This window comes from Chiloscyllium punctatum, chromosome 45 (assembly GCF_047496795.1).
Source record: "Chiloscyllium punctatum isolate Juve2018m chromosome 45, sChiPun1.3, whole genome shotgun sequence".
NCBI classification, from domain to species: Eukaryota; Metazoa; Chordata; class Chondrichthyes; order Orectolobiformes; family Hemiscylliidae; genus Chiloscyllium; species Chiloscyllium punctatum.
Window position 1 is genome coordinate 22,092,850 of NC_092783.1, and position 21,707 is coordinate 22,114,556.

At 42.2% G+C, this 21,707-nt stretch overlaps 1 protein-coding gene across 1 annotated transcript in view; it reads right to left on the reverse strand.

Annotated features, from left to right (window-relative positions):
* LOC140467219 (sodium-coupled monocarboxylate transporter 1-like) overlaps positions 1-21,707 on the reverse strand; it is a 95,611-nt gene that overhangs the window by 17,834 nt on the left and 56,070 nt on the right. Inside the window, exons 8-12 of the mRNA XM_072563442.1 lie at positions 16,960-17,048; positions 16,722-16,831; positions 16,045-16,112; positions 13,451-13,537; positions 979-1,181 (exon numbers count right to left, since the gene is read on the reverse strand). Coding sequence (XP_072419543.1) covers positions 979-1,181; positions 13,451-13,537; positions 16,045-16,112; positions 16,722-16,831; positions 16,960-17,048 — 557 coding nt within the window. The remainder of the gene's footprint in view (positions 1-978; positions 1,182-13,450; positions 13,538-16,044; positions 16,113-16,721; positions 16,832-16,959; positions 17,049-21,707) is intronic.

Genomic DNA, 21,707 nt, shown 5'->3' on the forward strand with positions numbered 1-21,707 from the left:
GTTGAAGCAGCCCACTTGATTGGCACCACATCCACAAACATCCACTTCCTCCACCATCGACACTCAGCAGCATCAGTGTGTACTATTTACATGATTCAATACAGAGGTTCACTAAAGATCTTTAGAAAGCACCTTCCAAGACCATGGTCACTTCCGTCTAGAAGGGCAAGGGCAGTAGATATATGGGAGCTCCATCATCTCCACGTTTACCTCCAAGCCACTCAACAACCTGATTTGGAAATAAATTGCCATTCTTTCACTGTTGCTGGGTCAAAATCCTGAAATTCTCTACCTAAGGTATTGTGGGTCAACCTACAGCATGTGGACTGTAACAGTTCAAGAAGGCAGCTCACCACCATCTTCTCAGGGAATAAAATGCTGGCCCAGCCAGCAATGTCCACGTCCCACGAGTGAATGAAAAAAAAAGAAACCTGAATGCCAGGGGTACCACTCACCAATATTGCCAATCTCTGCAGCACCCTCTCCCTTCACCTGAATGTGTGAAGTGTCCCCAGACCTGACAGCCTGTATTAAAACAGAGCAATCTCCACCTGACCCCACATAATTGGGTAATTTCAGTGTTAGGTCACACAGGTGAAGTTGGATGGCACTTACACAGGGACGGTGGTGAATAGGTTTAACAAATTGCCTGACAATTCTGCTTTATTGGTGAAATAGCACAAGGAGCATAAGCAAGTAAGAACATTTATTGACAATTCTCTGTGTACCAGGGCCAAATGTACAGACAATATTTGTTGTACTTAGGCCTTTCATAACTTATCCAGTTATTTTAAGAATATGTGAGACATGTGACCTTAATAAGGAGGAAAAAGGGGTATATCTAAGGGAGGCAGACAGTAAAATAGTTAAGATAATTTAACAGAATTACAAATTCCACAACAGAACCAAACTACAATACTGTAGGAACATGAATATCCACAAACACTTTGTTCAAGGTCTCAGTTCTTTTCACTTTACCTGGAAATCATCTTTTCTGCATGTTGTGTTCCTCCATAGGCGCCTGCTTTTACTGATGTTGGGGTATCAGTGCCGAGATCAAGACATCCTGCTGTGCTGAGGGGTAACGGTCGAGTCTGATTAGGTGTTGGGAGATAGACACGCTCGCCGATTCCTATCCACATTGTCAGTATGACACTGACAACAAAGCCGGATAGTGCACCCTGCAATCGAATAGACAGTCATCAGGTCAGTGGCAATGTTTAACATCAGCATTGTAAAACAGTAACAAAACTTAGCCACCAGATTCCACCTTGAGGCCACACCAAAGCACTGTACTGAGAACCATAGTCCTTCTTGATGCTCTTTTAGATCTTAGGGTTTTACCCCATATTCTCAAATTCTATCTTAACCCAAAGGAAGCCAGATTTTTCACACCCTCGTGAAAGGCCAGATAGTGGGTCAGATGAACAACAGTTGTCTGCATCTAGATGATTTTCTTGGAGCCTTCCAATTGCAAATAGCATTTTAGCTGCTCCTCTGTTAGTGACACCAGCATTGCAGGGTGCAGTGGTGATACAGAAGCTGCCTGTCACTGGTCAGGTATCCCTCTCAATCCTCACAGCCTCATGCAGCCAGGAGACAGCTTCCAATGTCATTCTAGGCCCGAGGCATGACAGTCTGCCTCCACCACTGACAGTGAAGGAGGAGCACAATACAAAGCATTCAAAGGATCTAAATCTGGTATTTGATGATGGTACTCGGTGATCATAGGAATTAGTGTCTGTTTGAAAACATACACCCAGCACTTCTGTACATTGGTCCAGTGAACACACAGACCTAGCATTCATAGTATCAGGTCCTAGTGAATACACAAACGCAGCACTCATCGCATCACATAAAATGAATGCACCCACCGAGTACTCAATGTAATGGTACTTGGTGATCACATGTATATCTTTATGAAATAGACCTTGAACTTCCTTTTTTATAGAACATCATGATCATGACCATGACTGTCTCGGTTTACTGATATGTTTGTGTAGGTGGCAGTTATTCAGGGCCTGTTTGACAATGAAATCCGCAATGATAGGTGGGACTTTTTTGGTCTGTGTATTCACTCAGTAACTGCTTAGCGTGTATTCACTGCAATATAACAGTTGAATACTGGATATGAGTATTTCCTGGGATGTGATACAGTGAACGCTGAGTATGCGCATTCCCTGGGATGTATTACAGTGAGTTAATGATATATCTATTCACTGGGATTTAGGGTGTCAGTTATTGCATCACGTTTGGATTCTACATGCTTGTTGACAGATTTGGTCACACTGGAATGTATTTGTCCCTAAAGTCATAGAGATGTACAGCATGGAAACAGGCCCTTTGGTCCAACCTGTCCATGCCGACCAGATATCTCAACCCAATCTAGTCCTACCTGCCAGCACCCAGCCCATATCCCTCCAAACCGTTCCTATTCATATACCCATCCAGATGCTTTTTAAATGTTGCAATTGTACCAGACTCCACCACATCCTCTGGCAGCTCATTCCATACATGTACTACCCTCTGCGTGAAAAGGTTGCCTCTTGTGTCTCTCTTATATCTTTCCCCTCTCACCCTAAACCTATGCCCTCCAGTTCTGGACTTCCCCACTCCAGGGAAAAGACTTTGTATATTTAACCTATCCATGCCTCTCATGATTTTGTAAACCTCTATAAGGTTACCCCTCAGCCGCCGACGCTCGAGGGAAAACAGCCCCAGCCTATTCAGCCTCTCCCCATAGCTCAAATCTTCCAACCCTGGCAACATCCTTGTAAATCTTTTCTGAACCCTTTCAAGTTTCACAACATCTTTCCGACAGGAAGGAGATCAGAACTGCACACAATATTCCAACAATGGCCGAGCCAATGACCTATACTCAATACTCTTACTAATAATGGAAAGCATACCAAAAGCCTTTTTCACTATCCTACCTACCTGCGACTCCACTTTCAAGGAGCTATGAACCTGCACTCCAAGGTCTCTTTGTTCAGCAACACTCCCTTGTACCTTACCATTAAGTGTATAAGTCCTGCCAAGATTTGCTTTCCCAAAATGCAGCATCTCGCATTTATCTGAATTAAACTCCATCTGCCACTTCTCAGCCCTTTGGCCCATCTGGTCAAGATCCTGTTGTAATCTGAGGTAACCCTCTTCGCTGTCCACTACACCTCCAATTTTGGTGTCATCTGCAAACTTACTAACTGTACCTCTTATGCTCGCATCCAAATCATTTATGTAAATGACAAAAAGTAGAGGACCCAGCACTGATCCCTATGGCACTCCACTGGTCACAGGCCTCCAGTCTGAAAAACAACCCTCCACCACCACCCTCTGTCTTCTACCTTTGAGCCAGTTCTGTATCCAAATGGCTAGTTCTCCCTGTATCCGTGAGATCTAACCTTGCTAAGCAGTCTCCTGTGGGGAACCTTGTCGAACGGCTTACGGAAATCCATATAGATCGCTTCTACCGCTCTACTCTCATCAATCCTCTTTGTTACGTCTTCAAAAACCTCAATCAAGTTTGTGAGACATGATTTCTCACGCACAAAGCCATGTTGACTAGCCCCAATGAGTCCTTGTCTTTCCAAATACATGTACATCCTGTCCCTCAGGATTACCTCCAACAACTTGCCCACCACCGAGCAAGTGTCACAAGCTTTGTGCAAAGTCCTATGCCATGTTGTTGTTGAATTGAATTGAATTTATTGTCACGTGTACCGCGGCACAGTGAAAAGCTTTGTCTTGTGAGCAATACAGGCAGATCACACAGTTAAGTAGCATAGATAAGTAAATAATCGATAAGTAAACCACGAATGCCAATTTTCTGGCAAATTTCCCAAATCATTGGAGTTTTTGTTTCATTTGTCATCAACTTCTTATAAACTGGATTGTGGAAATCCTGATTTGGGTCCTCTCCAATGAAATATGTGTAACTGATAATTTCGCACCACACTGTCTTTGCCCTTGCGTTGCTACAGCACAAATGCCAGAGTCATACGGCATAGAAACAGGACCTTTAGCCTACCATGTGTATACTGACCAAGAAACCCCAAAGTACACGAATCCCATTTACCTGCACTTGGTCTAGAGCCTGCTATGCTCCAGAATTTTAAATAAAATCCAGGTGCTTCTTAAATGTTGTGATAGTACCTGCCTTCAGCACCCTCTCAGACAGCATGTTCGATATTTCTACCTTCCTCTTGTTTTTTTTTCAAATCCCCTCTGAACCACTTGCTCCTCATCTTAAACCTGTGCTATCTGGGTCTTAGACACAGCTGCCAACCATTGGGAAAAAACTCACTGTCTATTCCCCTATCTCTATCAGAAATTTGTATAGTTCAATTAGATTCCCCTCTCTGCTCCAAGGGACACAAATGCAGTCTTTCCAGTCCCTCCTCATAAGTGAGACCTTTCATCTCAGGCAACATTCTGATAAATCTCCTCTGCACACTCTCTAGTACAATCACATCCTTCTGAGTGTGGTTACCCAGATCCAACCACTGAGGTACTGTGTCACCCACTTATTAGGATTAAATTCTATTTGCTATTGCTCAGCCCAATTTAATCAATATTAGACTGCAGCCTGAGATATCCTCCTCACTATGAACAACACCATCTATTTTCGTGTTCTCTGTAAACTTTCTAATTATACCCTCTACATTCACATCCAAGTATTTAATATACATAACAAATAGCAAGGATTCCAAGCACCGATTCCTGTGGTACACTGCTGGTCAGAGGCTTCCAATTACAAAAGCAGCACTCCACTATTACATTTGGCCTCCTACTGGTAAGCCAGTTTTGGATCCAGTTTGCCAACTCACCATAGATTCCCTGGGCTCTTATCTTTTGGACCAGCTTTCCAAATGGGACCTTGTCAAAGGCCTTAATGAAGTCCATGTAAACTACATCAACTGCTCATCAATACATTAAGTCACCTTTTAAAAAATCTCAATTAAATTAATCAGACAGGATCTCTCTTGAACAAATCTCTGCTGACTATTCCAAATCCAAATCCAAATATTGATGAATCCTGTCCTTCTGAATTTTTCCCAACAATTTCCCTACCACTAACATCAGCCTAACTGGTCTGAAATTCTGTGGTTTATTCCTGCTGCCCTTCTTGAACATTAGCTATCCTCCAGTCATCTGACACTTCATTTGTAAAATATTCAACATCTCCACCAGGACCCCATTAGTCTCCTCCCTTATGCCCATTGAAATCTGGGATACATCTCATCAGGTCCTGGGCATTTTTACAACTTTATCTGTTAAAATATAAAATACATTCTCCTTATTAATTTTACTATGTTCTAGAACCTCAATATCCCAACTGAAATCCCTAGTAACAATGTCTTTCTTCCTCTATGAATACACTGGCTCCACAAACAGGTTGCCCATTTGGTCTCTAATAGATCCCACTTTTTCCCTGGTTATCTTCTTACTCTTAGCATACTTAATAAAAGTTTTGGGGTTTTCCTTGATCACATCTGTCAAAAATATTTCGAGGCCCCTCATTGCCCTCCTAAGTTGCTTCACACAGTACTTTTGAAAGGCTTCCCCTGTTTTTAATGCAATGTACCTGACTTATTTTTTCTTTATCAAACTTGTGATATCCCTTGACATCCACAGTTCATTGGACCTGCTGCCCTTAACCTTCATTCTTAAAGAAACACACTGGTCTTGAATTCTCAATATACTACTTTTAAAAGACTCCCACTTTCCAAATGTACAGTCACCTGGAAGTAACTGCTCTCCATCTATCTTTGATAGATCCTGTCTAATGATATTGAAATCAGCCTACCCCTAACTTAGACACTTACCTCTGCACTATCCTTATTCCTTTCCATAATAACTTTGAAACTTACGGAGTTGTGGTCACTAACCCCAAAATATTCACCCACTGAAACTCAACCATTTGATTGGTTTCGTTCCTTAGGATTAGGTCTAGCACTGCTCTGTTTCTAGTTGGATTATCTATGTACTGGCATAAAATTATCTCCTGTATATACTTTAAAAATTCCATCCTGACCAATTCTTTCATATTAAGGCAATCCCAATTAATTTTAGCAAAGCAATCATAAGCTTGTTTCTCTCACACTTTTCTGTGATTTGCTGACATATCTGCTCTTCTATCTCCCTCTAATTGCTGGGAGACCTGTAGTATGATCCCAGTAAGGTAATTACCCCTTTTTTTATTTCTAAGCTCTACCCAGATGGCCTCATTTGAAGACCCTTATAAGATGCTGTACCTCATTACTGTAGTGATGGTTTCCTTTATCAATAATGAATGCCTCACCTCTCTTACTCTCCCACCAATCGCATGTGAAATTTCTATAACCTGGAATGTTAAGCTGCCTATCCTGTACTTCCTTCAACCATGTCTAAATAATTTCAACAATATCATATTCCCACATGTTGATCAATGTTTTAAGTTCATCAGCCTTACCAGTCAAACTCCTTGCATTAAAATAGATACTTCAATTTTCTGGACCTCCCATGTGCCTTAACCAAGCTTTTCCACCTACTGTTCTGGCATTCCTTCTATGTATGATTGGCCCCTGTTCTCAGCTTTTTATCTACCCTGTCCCTCATCGCCCTGCCAAATTAGTTCAAAAGCTCCCCAACAGCATGAGCAAACATCCCAGCAGAGATATTGGACCCATTCCAGTTCGGGTACAACCTGCCCAGCTTTTACAGGTCCCACCTAGCCCAGTAATTGTCTCAATGATCTAAAAACCTGAAGCCCTCCTTCCTGCACTACCTCTTTAGCCACACATTCATCTGTCCTCTCTTTCTATTCCTATACTCAGTAGTACATGGCACTGGAAGTAATTAAGAGATGACCTCGGTTGTCTTCTTCTTCAAACTAATATCTAACTGCCTAAACTCCTGTTACAGGATCTCATTTCCTTTTTATGCATGTTGCTGGTACTGACATGAACCACAACTGCTGGCTGTTCACCCTGCGCCTTCAGAATGCCCTGCAGCCTCTCTGAGACATTCCTGACTCAAGTTTCCTATCACAATAGCTTTCCCAGTTTTTACCCTCCGTTCTTGTGCAGCAGAACCAATCGTGGTGCCACAAACCTGAGACCACCCACCCCAAAAGTACCCGAAACAGTATAGCTTTTTGAAAGATGGATGACCACAGGGGACTCCTGCACTGCCTGTGTGTACTAACCAGTCTTCCTAGTAGTCACCCACTTTTCTGCCTGTGTAGCCATTACTTGTGTGACCAGCTTACTAAACATGCTTTCTAATAAATCTCAGCATAATGAATGGTCCACAGTGAGTCCATCTGCAGCTCCAGCCAGTCCATGCAGTGAATCAGGAACTGCATCTCAGCACACTTCCTGTATACATGATCACCATGGATAGTTGAAGTGTCTCTGATTTCCCACATAATTCAGCAGCAGCGTTCCATGGGGGAGAATTTTCCTCCTTGAACTTTCCCAACCAAATTCAATAAACTAGGAACTAATTTTTCAAACTGATCCACAACTCACCAAATTCGTAAAGCTGGTTCTTAAACTGCCAATTTTCTTGCCATGTCACTTTATAAAACCTGATATCATCATTGGAGCTGTCTCTGGATTCAGTGATCCTCTCCACTCTTCTCCTGCTGCTGCTCTGACTGTACTCCATATGGGGCCCCTCCTCAGGCTTCTATCTGGAAGCTCTGTTGCCACTGTTCATCCCCAGGTTCATTGCACTCCACTCCTCTCCTGATAATGTTCCAATTCACTACAGATAGATTTACCGCATCATTGTCAAACAATCCTCGATGCATGAGCTGATAGTTTCACATGTGAAATGAAGCGATGACTTACCTTCATCACTACTGCTTTTTGGTGTTCCTCTATTGTGTATCCTTGTTTATAGAACATAGAACATTACAGTGTGAAACAGGCCCTTCAGTCCTCAATGTTGTGCTGGCCTGTGAAACCAATCTGAAACCCGTCTAACCTATATTACTCCATTATCATCCATATGTTTATCCGATGACCATTTAAATACCCTTAAAGTTGGCGTATCTACTACTGTCACAGGCAGAGTATTCCACACCTTTACTATTCTGAGTAAAGAACCTACCTCTGACATCTGTCCTCCATCTATCACCACTCAACTTAAAGCTATGTCCCCTCATGCAAGCCAACACCATCTGAAGAAAAAGATTCTCACTGTCCACCCTATCTAATCCCCTGATCATCCTGTATGTCTCTATTAAGTCACCTCTCAACTTTCTTCGAACAAAAACAGCCTCAAGTCCCACAGCCTTTCCTCATCAGACTTTTCCTCCATACCAGGCAACATTCTGGTAAATCTCCTCTGAACCCGTTCCAAAGCTTCCACATCCTCCCTATAATGCAGTGACCAGAACTGTATGCAATACTTCAAGTGCGGCCGCATGAGAATTTTGTACAGCTGCAACATGACCTCATGGCTCCAAAACTCAATCCCTCTACCAATAAAAGCTTGCATGTCTTCTTAAAAGCCCTACCAATCTGGGTGGCAACTTTCAGGGATCTATGTACATGGACGCCGAGATCTTTCAGCTCATCCACACTGCCAAGAATCTTACCATTAGCCCAGTACTCTGTATTCCTGTTACTCCTTCCAAAGTGAATCACCTCACACTTTTCCACATTAAACTTCATTTGCCACCTCTTAGCCCAGCTCTGCAGGTTATCTATGTCCCTCTGTAACCTGCAACGTCCTTTGACACTGTCCACATCTCCACTAACCTTAGTGTCATCTGCTAATTTACAAAGCCATCCTTCTACACTCTCACCCAGGTCATTTATAAAAATGACAAACAGCAGTGGCCCCAAACGGATCCTTGCAGCACATCACTAGTAACAGAATTCCAGGATGAACATTTCCTATCAACCACCACCCTCTTTTCCTTCAGCTAGTCAATTTCTGATCCAAACTGCTAAATTACCCTTAATCCCATGCCTCTGTATTTTCTGCAATAGCCTACCACGGTGAACCTTATTAAAGGCTTTACTGAAATCCATATACACCACATCAACCACTTTACCCTCATCTGTCTGTTTGGTCACCTTCTCAAAGAACTCAGTAAGGTTGTGAGGTACAACCTACCCATTATAAAACCATGTTGACTACCCCTAATCAAGTTATTCCTTTCTTGATGATTATAAATCCTATCACTTTTGATTCTTTCCAAACACTTTACCCACAACCGAAGTAAGGCTCACTGGTCTGTAATTATCAGGGATGGCTCTACTCCCCTTCTTGAACAAAGGGACAACACTTGCTATCCTCCAGTCTTCTGGCACTATACCTGTAGACAATGACGCTATAAAGATTAAAGCCAAAGGTTCTGCAATCTCCTCCCTAGCTTCCCAGAGGATCCTAGGACTTATCTATTTTCACACTTTCCAGAATTGTTAACACTTCCTCCTTATGAACCTCAATCTCGTCTTGTCTAATAGCGTGTATCTCAGCATTCTCTTTGGCAACATTGTCTTTTTCTAGTGTGAATATTGATGAAAAATATTCATTTAGTGCCTTTCCTACCTCCTCGGACTTCATGCACAACTTCCCACTACTGTCCTTGACTGGCCCTAATCTTATTCCCGTCATTCGTTTATCCCTGACATACCTATAGAAAGCTTTAGGGTTTTCCTTGATCCCACCTGCCAAAGACTTCTCATTTCCCCTCCTGGCTCTCTTTAGGTCTTTCCTGGCTAACTTGTAACTTTCAAGTGCCCTAAATGAGCCTTCATGTCTCAAGTTTACAAAAGCCTCCTTATTCTTCTTGCCAAGAGATTCAACTTCTTTAGTAAACCATGACTCCCTCGCTCGACCACTTCCTCCCTGCCTGACAGGTACATATTTATCAAGGACATGCAGTACCTGTTCCTTGAACAAGCTCCACATTTCAATTGTGTCCATTTCCTGCAGTTTCCTTCCCCATCCTATGCATCCTAAATCTTACCTAATTGCATCATAATTGCCTTTCCCCCAGCTATAACTCTTGCCCTGTGGTATATACCTATCCTTTTCCATCGCTAAAGTAAATATAACCAAATTGTGTTCACTATCAGCAAAGTACTCACCTATCTCCAAATCTAACATCTGGCCCGGTTCATTACCCAGTACCAAGTCCAATGTGGCCTTGCCTCTTGTTGGCCTAGCTATGTACTGTGTCAGGAAACCCTCCTGCACACATTGGACAAAAACTGACCCATCTAAAGTACTCGAGCTATAACGTTTCTAGTCAATATTTGGAAATTTAAAAGATCCCATAACAACTACCCTGTTACTTTCACTCCTATCCAGAATCACCTTTACATTCCTTTCCTCTACATCTCTGGAACTTTTTGGAGACTCTCTGTATGAATGGATACATGGACTAGGACAACGTGAGGAGGAAGGTGAAAACTTGAGAAGAGCATGGGGACATCAGCTATCGGTCTGTAAGGGTGAGGTGAAATGGGATTTGAAAAATAGCTGGCATACTGTGGAAGCTGTTAGCTGCAGCAGTGCTAAGTGTAGGAAAGTGAAGTGAAACATATGAATTATAGGTAGGAGGGGTGACTAATAGAGATCAGTGATAGTGGTGTGGTAATTTAAACAGTATCTATGTGGTTCCACTGGTCAAATATGACAATGCTTTCAATGAACCTGACAACTTGTTTCCTTTCATTCATTCATGGGATATAGGTATCATTAGCAAAAACAGTGTTTACTGCTCCTCCTTAGTTGCCACAAATTAGTTAAGAGTCAGCCACATCGCTGTGGGTCTGGAATCACATGTACTCCAGACCAGGTAAAGACAGCAGAGTTTTGTCCTTAAAGGGTATTAGTAACCAGGTGGGTTTTTTTATGACAACAAGCAATGGTTAAGTAACATTGTTATTATTCGGCCAGCTTCTGAATCCAGATTTGTATTGGATTCAAATGTCACCGGAATATTATATTGGGATTCTGGATTAATAGTCCAGGGACAGTACTACTGCAGGCCTGCTTACCCACACAGTGAGGTCAGTATACAAACAGCACACCTCTACATCCCCTTGGACAGGGCTATAACAGCTGTCAGTGAACTGTGGTTGTCTTTTCTCACTACACTTTCATTCTCTACCTGTAGGGTATGCTGTCTTCAATGTGGAAATAGAACATCTCTCGTCTTTTTCACTTCCTCTTTCAAGATATCCATTACAGTATGAGAAAACCTGGGTGTATGCTCTCAGCCATCATTAGCCACTGCTTTGTTTGTTGCACTATTCAAAATGGTCTTGCCACTTCCAGCAGTCACAATGAAACTTCTTTATAAGAGGTGCAGATTAGATTTAAGCAGTGCAGGATACATTTAAGTGTAGGTGAATTTAAAATATCTGTTATCAGACAACACTATTGGGCACTCTGCCTTTGTATGCCTGGACTAACTGCAACATAGAGTGAGCAAGCAGCACAATGTTTGCAATGTGTTCTGTATTCTCTTTGACTAATGTGGGTAATTCCACATTGTGATTCTCATGCCTGTTTTTGGGGCTACCTAATTTAACCCTGAGTTAATGAATACCAACTGTATAACTCCACAAAAAACGGCATCCGATTATTTCACTACTTGAGTGCTAAACCTATAATTGCCTGTTTAAATGCCTCCAGACAAATTCCAACAATGCTAATCAACAATGAGGTCCAAAAGTGTATGTTAAATTTATTGTGAAGTATAATAGTCCTGTAAAAGTTAATGATGGAGACTGTATAAAGTTCTAGCCATACAGGCTTGGGTCTGAATAATACAGAAAATCCTAAATCTTGTGAAGATCCAAACGTTTCTTATACTCTTAGTCTCAATATTCAAGTAACTTCAGTATTACTGAGAAGACACATCTTGTCAAAACTTTTTCTCTTGCTAAATCAGGACAATTCACAAGAATACCAAAGTCAAGGGAAATCAATACTTATACTGCTTGACAGAAGAATGCATATTGATTGGCAAGTGCATTCTGATTGGTAGAGGTGCTGCTGTGGACAGTGGACGAGATAATGATGGTTAAAGTTAAACCATCAAGCTTTGTTTAAGTTTTAAACCAGGCAAGTTGACTCTGACTGGGCCACGTATTGCCTTGAGATATGAACCAGGAAATGATTCTCACCTATTGCATTCTTTCTGTCTGAAAAGAACAGGACTCTGTATATTAATTAAATTTATCTTCCAGTGCTTGCCTCAGTTTATGGCCTGAGAGAGAAACTCAAACTAATTGTCAGCATCATTCTTTGTACAATCAGAATTATGTAACAAATGTTGTCCAATTGCGGAATCATGCCTATGTTGGACACTGCATTGTGAATTTTGGAAGCATGGGCTAGTTGGCTGCAGTCACCAGTTTGCTTGTTGCTCTTGGGTGCCATCTACCATCTTTGGGATGTGCAGTCTACATACCTAGCATTCACACCAGTGTTGAAATTCATAAATCACATTGACCTGTGAGAGGCCAACATATCTTTTTCAGCAGTACTCAAGTGCTGTACTGCTAAACTACTATTTATCTAATTAATGTAACTCATACCTGATTGATATAATGCAAAAAAGTTATAAGTTGTTTAAGATAAGAGCCTCTTCCTGTTCAAACCCAATAATGGTTGTATCTCAATCACTGTAAACTGAACTGGCCCTTAGAACCAGTCCAGAAAAAAGGATTGGTAGCAGCTTTTTATTTACAAATACACCTAAAACCAGGTATCACATTACCATGGGTACATATGAACACAGAAATGGAAGTAAACCATTTCGTTTCTCAGACCTGTTCCACTGCCATTCATCGAGATCTGAAACCAAATTTCATATAAATAACCTTAACCCTGGTCTAATAAAACTCTAACCGTCAATCTCATTTTTAAAATTTACACCTGATCCAACATCAATTACCATTTATAGAAGATAAATCCAAATTATCCCATCACGTTTTCTAATTTCACTCGAGAAAGGTTAAAATGGGCCATTGTCCCTTGTCCTGACTCTCCAAGCAGCAAAAGTAGTTTGTTTCTGTCTTGCCTACCTATTCACATTTTGTCATGGAAACTTCAAACAAATCACTCTTTAACTTACTAAATTCTAGAGAACATAACACTATCTTGTATAATTTCACCCTTAGAATTATTTCTGAAAAAATAAAGGTCCAGTCCCTCCAAAGGTGTGGTCCCCAGAACAGTTCACAATTATCCGGATGCAGTTAAACCAAGGCTGTGTATAGGAGACGCCTGGCATATTGCTTTGTATTCTACAACTTCCCCGATTTGCTGTACATTTTCTCACTGTTACTTCTTGATGTACCTGGATCTCTTGGGACTTCCATGAATTTTACTTCTTTCCCCCATTTCCCTATTTATTCTTGATCTTTCTATTTTAGTTCCAGAGGACTTGTACAACCCCTTGATGAACCCCTGATGTCTGACAGGTACTTACAACTGAATTAGCATAACGGAATAGCATGCCTAGAAGGAATATCCCGAGCAATGGACCACCAAGAATCCCAAAAATAGTGAGAGCCGCCTGAAAAACAGAAGAGATAATAGAGGGTTGACATTTGTCTGTGACAGAGCAATGCAAAGCAGTTTTAACAGGACAAATCACTGACACCAGTAACAGTTACCAGATGTATTTTACATTCCTCTGCCTCTCAGTTTAAAATAGGTTTTAACCCTTTGGCTGTGGATGTCACCAGAATAACTAGTTACCTTTGATCCTCAGGTAAATTGTTTGCTCTGATGTCCTGCTGCAGCTCTGGAATTGGAATATTTTAGTGACATTCCCTGTTCTCTATTAAATTTTCTTCCTCCTGAAGGAACTGTCTCTAACAGTCATGAGTATTAATTTATTGAAAGCCCTGAATCAGAAAATGTTTCTTCATAGATATGCATTTCAATGTAATGTTATAACAATTGGGGTTGAACCCAACACAAACTGGCAGCAGATGGAATAAACAGAGCTTTACCACATTCTGGGAGCAAGAATGGAAGCAGCCACACAGTTTCATGTCACCAAGCAGTGTGCCAGTTTCTTAGCTCCATTCTATGCCAGTGTCAGCCTCTAGGTCTCTGCATGTGGTGAGGGACAATTCAGCTTCATAGAAACAACCTCCAAACTGCAGACCAGGGATCAACATGCCATGTAGACTTAGAGGTCCCCTGGTCTGTTTGAAGTGCAGCAGCGGGTCTCCCATCACAAGGTTGGCCTGACTGCAGAGGTCATTAGGCAAAAGTGAGGACTGCAGATGTTGGAGATCAGTGTCTAGATTCGAGTGGTGCTGGGAAAGTACAGCAAGTCAGGCAGTATCTGAGGAGCAGGAAAATTGACATTTTGGGCGGGGCCTTCATCAGGAAACAGCATGATGAAGGGCTTTTGTTCGAAACGTCGATTTCCCTGCTCCTTGGATGCTGCCTGCAGAGGCCATTGCATATTTTAAACATGAAATGTTTGCAGAGAGGATGCTACCACTTTGAAGTGCCCTCTCCATCTCACTTAGCTGCAATGTTATTCTGCTACTTTCAAGATGATAACTTCCTGTTAGCCCTCGAGCCTTGAGAGGCACTCATCAATGGATGGCAAACCCACCTCCTGGGCCAGCAAATGGCCAAATCAGGGAAGATCACAATGAGTAATTATCTCCCACAATGAGTAATTATCTCCCACAATAAGTGCAATTCTATTCCCCATTTGAGCCTGACAGCAAAGTTCAGAGGTGAAAGTGAGGACTGCAGATGCTGGAGATTAGATTTGAGATTAGAGTGGTGCTGGAAATGCACAGTGGGTCAGGCGCATCTGAGGAGCAGGAAAATCGACGTTTTGGGTAGGAGCCCTTCATCATTCCTGTCACTAAGATCGCAATAAACACAAGGTACTAAGAAGTAGCATAAAATAATTGCAAACTTCAAATCATGGGGATAAAGGTTCAAACTATTACCAGTTAGGAAATTTCTCAGCACACAGACTGTATCAACTCAAGAAGACAGCTCACTACCACCTTAAAGGCAATGGTGGATGTACAATAAATGCTGGCCCAGTCAGTGATGCTCACATCCTATTGGTGAATGAAAAAAAACCTTAGCAAACGCTAAGTTGAAGGGCCAGTAAGGGATGGGTTTAAAGTCTGACCCAGCCAGTGACACCCATATACCATTAATTTATAACAAATTCACTACTTCTGGTAAATCAGTAAGAGTCTTTTATTCAGCAGTAGGAACACAGAATATTCTCCATCCATGCAGGAATTCGTATTTGCATGGGTCTTCTGAGGAAGAAAGTGTAATTGGAATTTGCGAACCTGACGATATTGTCAGCCCAAAGTTCTTTCAGCGAGAAAATCTAGTTCCAAATGTAGCTCAGATTGATGGAGTTAACAATTTAGATTAGATTATTTTAGATTAGATTAGATTACTTACAGTGTGGAAACAGGCCCTTCAGCCCAACAAGTCCACACCAACCCGCCGAAGTGCAACCCACCCATACCCCTACATTTACCTCTTACCTAACACTATGGGCAATTTAGCATGGCCAATTCACCTGACCTGCACATCTTTGGGCTGTGGGAGGAAACCGGAGCACCCGGAGGAAACCCACGCAGACACGGGGAGAACGTGCAAACTCCACACAGTCAGTCGCCTGAGGCAGGAATTGAACCGGGATCTCTGGCTCAATGAGGCAGCCACCGTGCCGCCCACAAATTTACTTTCTATGGATGTAACAAACTTCTCAGATTTCTCAATTAAGCTTCTCATAAGGCAGACCTGTAGTCCTAAACTGGCAATCTCTGAGAATCTGACCAATGGAGACTGGCATGAGAAACGGAAACTTCTCACTGGTACAGTAGGAACCTGAGATGTGAGTGATTAATGTGCATTGTTGGAAAGTACACCATGATTTCTTAGCTAATTTGTGAGCTCGCGAGAATGGCTATTTCAATTAAGAGAATGTTGTATGTGCAACGGCCAGCCATGCTGATGAAGGCTAAAATTCAGAAGTGAAGTCTAGTTACATCTATAAATTCAGAAGAATCCTACCTGCAGGACGCCACCCATCACAGAGGTCAATGCAGCCATTGCAATGCAAATGATTCCATACATGAAGCCTATGAAGCAAATGAATAGCTGGTGTAGAAGAGTATATCCCTGTTAAATGCAGCATATCCATTGTCACACACTGTGATTTACGATTTTCTTAATTAAATAGGCTCAATAAGAACCTCTCATGAAGACTGCCCTATACTTGGCAATTTGAAATACTTCACCAATGGTCCATTGTGAATAACAATGAAAGGTCTCATTGAGTTTCCCAGTTGGTCATCTCTAGTGAACCAGGCACATATCACTTACAAGTAAAAGCAGTGTGATGATAAAGATGGCTCAAATGTGTTCTCAAAGTTGATAGTACATAGCACAAACCACCATCAAAGCTATCAAGAGCTGATGGGTTATATCAGGCAGGAACAATTGCAAGATTGCATTGATTTTCAGAATGTACAGCTTACGAGTGGAGGGAAAGTCTGAAAGACAAAGACCTTTTTAAGGTTTTGAGGTCTCAGGAAAGAATGAATTTGATGCATAAATGCTGAACGTTCAGCGCAGATTGGTCTTCATTTCTTAGTTGAGAACTGGATCAACTCATACCAGTTCTACTTCCCACTTGGAAGTGATTTCTGCATATATCTGAACATTTGTAGCCATGAAATCACACTTACTGAGCCCCTTTGAGATCCAAGCAAGATTCATCTCTGGCAAATCGGTCAAAGGTATGATGATGTCTGCCACTGTGACAGCAGCCAATGCATTGATGCTGGAGGAAACCGTACTGGAAAACATCAATAAAATGAGATCAGGACTTTTGATACTAAAGGAACAATATAAGAGAGAGATCAAATGGAAAGGGACTTTGATGTTAACATCAAGGATTATTGAATGGAATCAAAGTTACAGTACCTCAAAGTCCCACTGTATGCGGCTGCCACAAAGAGTCCTGGAACACCAGGATAATCCCTCAGAATATCCATCACCAGGTATGGGAGCAACTAAAACACAAGAGTATAACAAACCTGAATTAGTGCACTAAGATCCATTTACAGGGAGCCTTTTCTACCCCTTATTATATGGGGAATTACGAAAGAAGACCATCCACTATTCAAGCAAAATCCTACCCAGTTTGCTCAAGCAAGCTCCCGAACAAATACTGTCCAACTCAACCTTTAATTTTTTTGGAGAACAGTCCAGTCTTTGTGAAAGAAAAACTCTTTACCTCAGTCTGTAAAGTGAAAAGCCAAGGGAATGCTGTTGCTCAAGCAAAATCTAGTAAAACCTGGAAATGTCCTGGTACTTCTCCATACTCATCTCATATACTTGTATCTTCGGTTTGGACCAGTCAGAAGGAAGAAGTGTTCCTTAAATGAGTACTGACTGGGATTCCCCAGGAATACCCCATAAATAGAGACAGACCTGCAGCTCCACCTTATTCTATAGTTATGGGATATTCCTCGTGAATCATGTTTGGTACTCACTTAAGACTCTTTACAGAGTCTTTACAGGGAATGTCATTTGTCACATGTGAATTTGAGGGATATTTCTGGGATTGTTTTCCATTCAGAGTCTTAGGAATTTCAGTTGGCTCTGATACTAGGTCAATTTACCGGTATCCATTGGGGCTGGAAGTAGGAGAAGGGTAACCACAATGGGTGGGACTGGAATGTGGGGACATGCGTGTGATTTATTTATAAATGAGATACACAGTAATATCATCTACAACAGCAACATTTAGATTTGGCTGGTTACTTTTCTGAAGGGTTTCATTGTTTTGGAAAGAAGAGGTCAGACAGCTTATCAGGAACAATGACTTAATTCAGTATTTGTCAGAGTGGGAATACCTGGAGTATTCATGGAAGATTGTTTATACTATAATGGTTTATGACAGAAAGTATAAACATTTAAGGCCATTAGCTTGCTTTTGGCTTAGAGTATGGATTGGTTTTAACTTAGAAAACTAAGACAGTTTGACAGAGTGGTGAGGAGAGAAGGTGAGGTGAAGCGAGGGCTGCCGGGAAGGGTACGTTTTCATGTTTAAAAGGGACTTACCTCGGGAGTCGGGCCTCCATTTCGACAGAGCAGTGAGAAGAGAAGGTGAGGTGAAGTGAGGGCAGCAGGGAAGGTAAGAGCTTAATTTATATTTGGGCACTGGCTAAACTTGAGATACTACACATGTGTTATCTCTCTCCCCCGCCCCCCCCCCCCCAACTCGTAGAAAAAGGCTCTGTAAGGTAAGGCTTTTATTTCTTACTTATCATTCTTTTTCATATACTTAAGTACATTGTTTGAGTTTAGTTAGTTCACATAAAGCTAAGCTTATAACAGCAGGGGATCTCAGACCCATGGCATGTGCCTCTTGTTTGATGTGGGAGAAAAAGACAGAAAAAGAGTAGGTAGGCAGTGCAAGTGTCCCCTGTGGTCATCACCCTCCAAAACAGGTATATCGTTTTGGATACTGTTGGGGGAGATGGCTCACCAGGGGAGGGAAGCAGTTGTTAAGATCATGGCACCGTGGTGGGCACTGCTGTTCAGAAGGGCGGGAAAAAGACTCATAGGGCCATAGTCACAGGGGATTCTATTGTGAGAAGAGTAGATAGGCGGTTCTGTGGCCGAAAACAGGACTCCTAGATGGTATACTGCCTCCCAGGTGCACAGGTCAGGGATGTGACCAATCGGTTGCAGAGCATTCTAAAAGGGGAGGGTGAACAGCCAGATGTCTTGGTGCATATAGGCACCAACGATATAAGTAGAAAGCGAGATGAGGTCCTGAAAGAAGAATTCAGGGAGCTAGGAGAGAAGTTAAAGAGGAGGACCTCAAAGGTAGTGATCTCAGGATTACTACCAGTGCCACGTGCTAGCCAGCGTGGAAATGAAAAAAACAGGCAGGATGGAACACATGGCTTGAGAGATGGTGTAGGAAGGAGGGGTTCAGATTTGTTGGACATTGGGACCGGTTCTGGGGAAGGTGGGACTATTACAAAATGAACAGTCTACATCTGAACCAGACTGGAACCAATGTCCTTGGGGAGTTTTTGCTACTGCTGTTTTAAACTAATGTGCCAGGGGACTGGGAACCAGAAGAGAAAACAAGTAGGCAGCGAGGTGGAGACTGGAGACTGTAAGAATCATGAAGACAGCATTAATAAAGGGAAGAGTAGGCAGAGAGCAGAGAAGCGCAAAAAAACTGGTGGCCTGAAATGCATCTACTTTAATGCAAGGAGTATAGTGTGTAAGGCAGATGAACTTAGGGCTTGGATTGGTGCCTGGGAGTAAGACGTTATTGCAATCACAGAGACCTGGTTGAAGGAAGGGCATGATGATTGGCAACTAAAAGTTCCAGGATACAGATGCTTCAGACAGGACAGGGAAGGAAGTAAAAGGGGGGTGGAGTTGCATTGCTGGTCAGGGACGATATCACGGCTGTGCTTAAGGAGGACACTATGGAGGTGTTGGGTAGTGAGGCATTATGGGTAGAGCTGAGAAATAAGAAGGATGCAGTTATACTGTTGGGGTTGTATTACCGGTCTCCCAACAGTGAGCTTGAGGTAGAAGAACAAATAGGTAAATAGATTATGGAAAGATGTAGAGGCAACAGGGTGGTGGTGATGGGAGATTTTAATTTTCCCAACATTGACTGGGATACACTTAACATCAGAGGTCTGGATGGGGTAGAATTTGTAAGAAGCGTCCAGGAGAGTTTTCTAGAGCAGTATGTCAATAGTTCGACGAGGGAAGGGGCCATATTGGACCTGGTACTGGGGAACGAGCCAGGCCAAGTGGTAGAAGTTGCGGTGGGGGATTTCTTTGGGAACAATGACCACAATTCTGTAAATTTTAGAATACTCATAAATAAAGATGAGAGTGGTCCTAAGGGAAGAGTACTAAACTGGGCCAAGGCCAGTTATATCAAAATTAGACAGGAGCTTGGAAATGTGGATTGGACGCAGCTATTTGAAGGGAAGTCCACATTTGATATGTGGTAGGCTTTCAAAGATAGGTTAAAGACAATGCAGGATAGGCATGTCCCATTGAAGGCAAAGGATAGGAAGGGCAAGATGTGTGAACCGTGGATGACAGGAGAAATTGTACGACTAGCCAAGAGGAAAAGGGAAGCATACATAAGGTCTGGGCAGCTAAAAACAGAACAGGCCCTGGAGGAATATCGGAAGAGTAGGACAAGTCTTAAATGAGGAATCATTCGGGCTAAAAGGAGTCATGAAATAGCTTTAGCGAGCAGAATTAAGGAGAATCCCAAAGCATTTTATTCTTATATAAGAAGCAAGTGGGTAATTAGAGAAAGGATTTGTCCACTAAAGGATAATGAAGGAAGGCTGTGTCTCAAACCTGAGAGAATGGGTGCGATTCTGAATGATTACTTTGCATCAGTGTTCACTGAGGAGAGGAACATGATAAATCTTGAGATCAGAGATAGGAGTTTGATTAGTCTGGAACACGTTGGCATAAGTAGGGAAGATGTGTTGGGTAGGCTAGAGGTTATTAAGGTGGACAAATCCTCAGGACCGGATGGGATCTATCCCAGGTTGCTGAGGGAAGCGAGAGAGGAAATAGCTGGGGCCCTGATATTTTTGTGGCATCCTTAAATACAGGTGAGGTGTCGCGGGACTGGAAGGTTGCTCATGTTGTCCCCTTTTACAAGAAGGGTAGTAGGAATATTCCAGGTAACTACAGACCCTACTAACATCAGTGGTGTGAAAGTTGCTGGAGAGGGTACTGAGGAATAGGATCTATTTATACTTAGGAAAGAATGGGCTTATCAGTGATAGGCAACATGGTTTTGTGCAGGAGAGATCATGCCTTACCAACTTAATAGAGTTCTTCGAAGAAGTGACCAAGTTGGTAGATGAAGGAAGGGCTGTTGATGTCATATACATGGACTTTAGTAAGGCGTTTGATAAGGTTCCCCATGGTAGACTAATGGAGAAAGTGAAGTCACATGGTGTGCAGGGTGTTCTAGCTAGGTGGATAAAGAACTGGTTGAACAACAGGAGACAGAGAGTAGTAGTTGAAGGGAGTTTCTCGAAATGGAGAATGGTGCCCAGCGGTGTTCCACAGAGGTCAGTGTTGGGGCCACTGTTGTTTATAATATACATAAGTGATCTGGAAGAGGGCACTGTCGGTATGATCAGCAAGTTTGCAGATGACACAAAGATTGGTGGAGTAGCAGAAAGCATAGGGGACTGTCAAAGAATACAAGAGGAAATAAATAGACTGGAGAGTTGGGTAAAAAAATGGCAGATGGATTTCAATCCAGACAAATGTGAGGTGATGCATTTAGGCAAGACTAATTCTAGAGCAAATTGTACAATGAAGGGAAGAGCCTTGGGAAAAGTTGATGGGCAGAGAAATCTGGGAGTGCAGGTCCATTGTACCCTGAAGGTTGCTGCATAGGTGGATAGAGTGGTGAAGAAGGCATATAGTATTCTTGCCCTCATTGGACGGGGTGTTGAGTATAAGAGCTGGCAAGTCATGTTAAAATGGATGTTGGTTTGGCTGCATTTGGAATTCTGTGTACAGTTCTGGTTGCCACATTACCAAAAGGATGTGGACACTTTGGAGAGAGTGCAGAGAAGGTTTACAAGGATGTTGCCTGGTATGGAAGGTGCTAGCTATGAAGAGAGGTTGAGTAGGTTAGG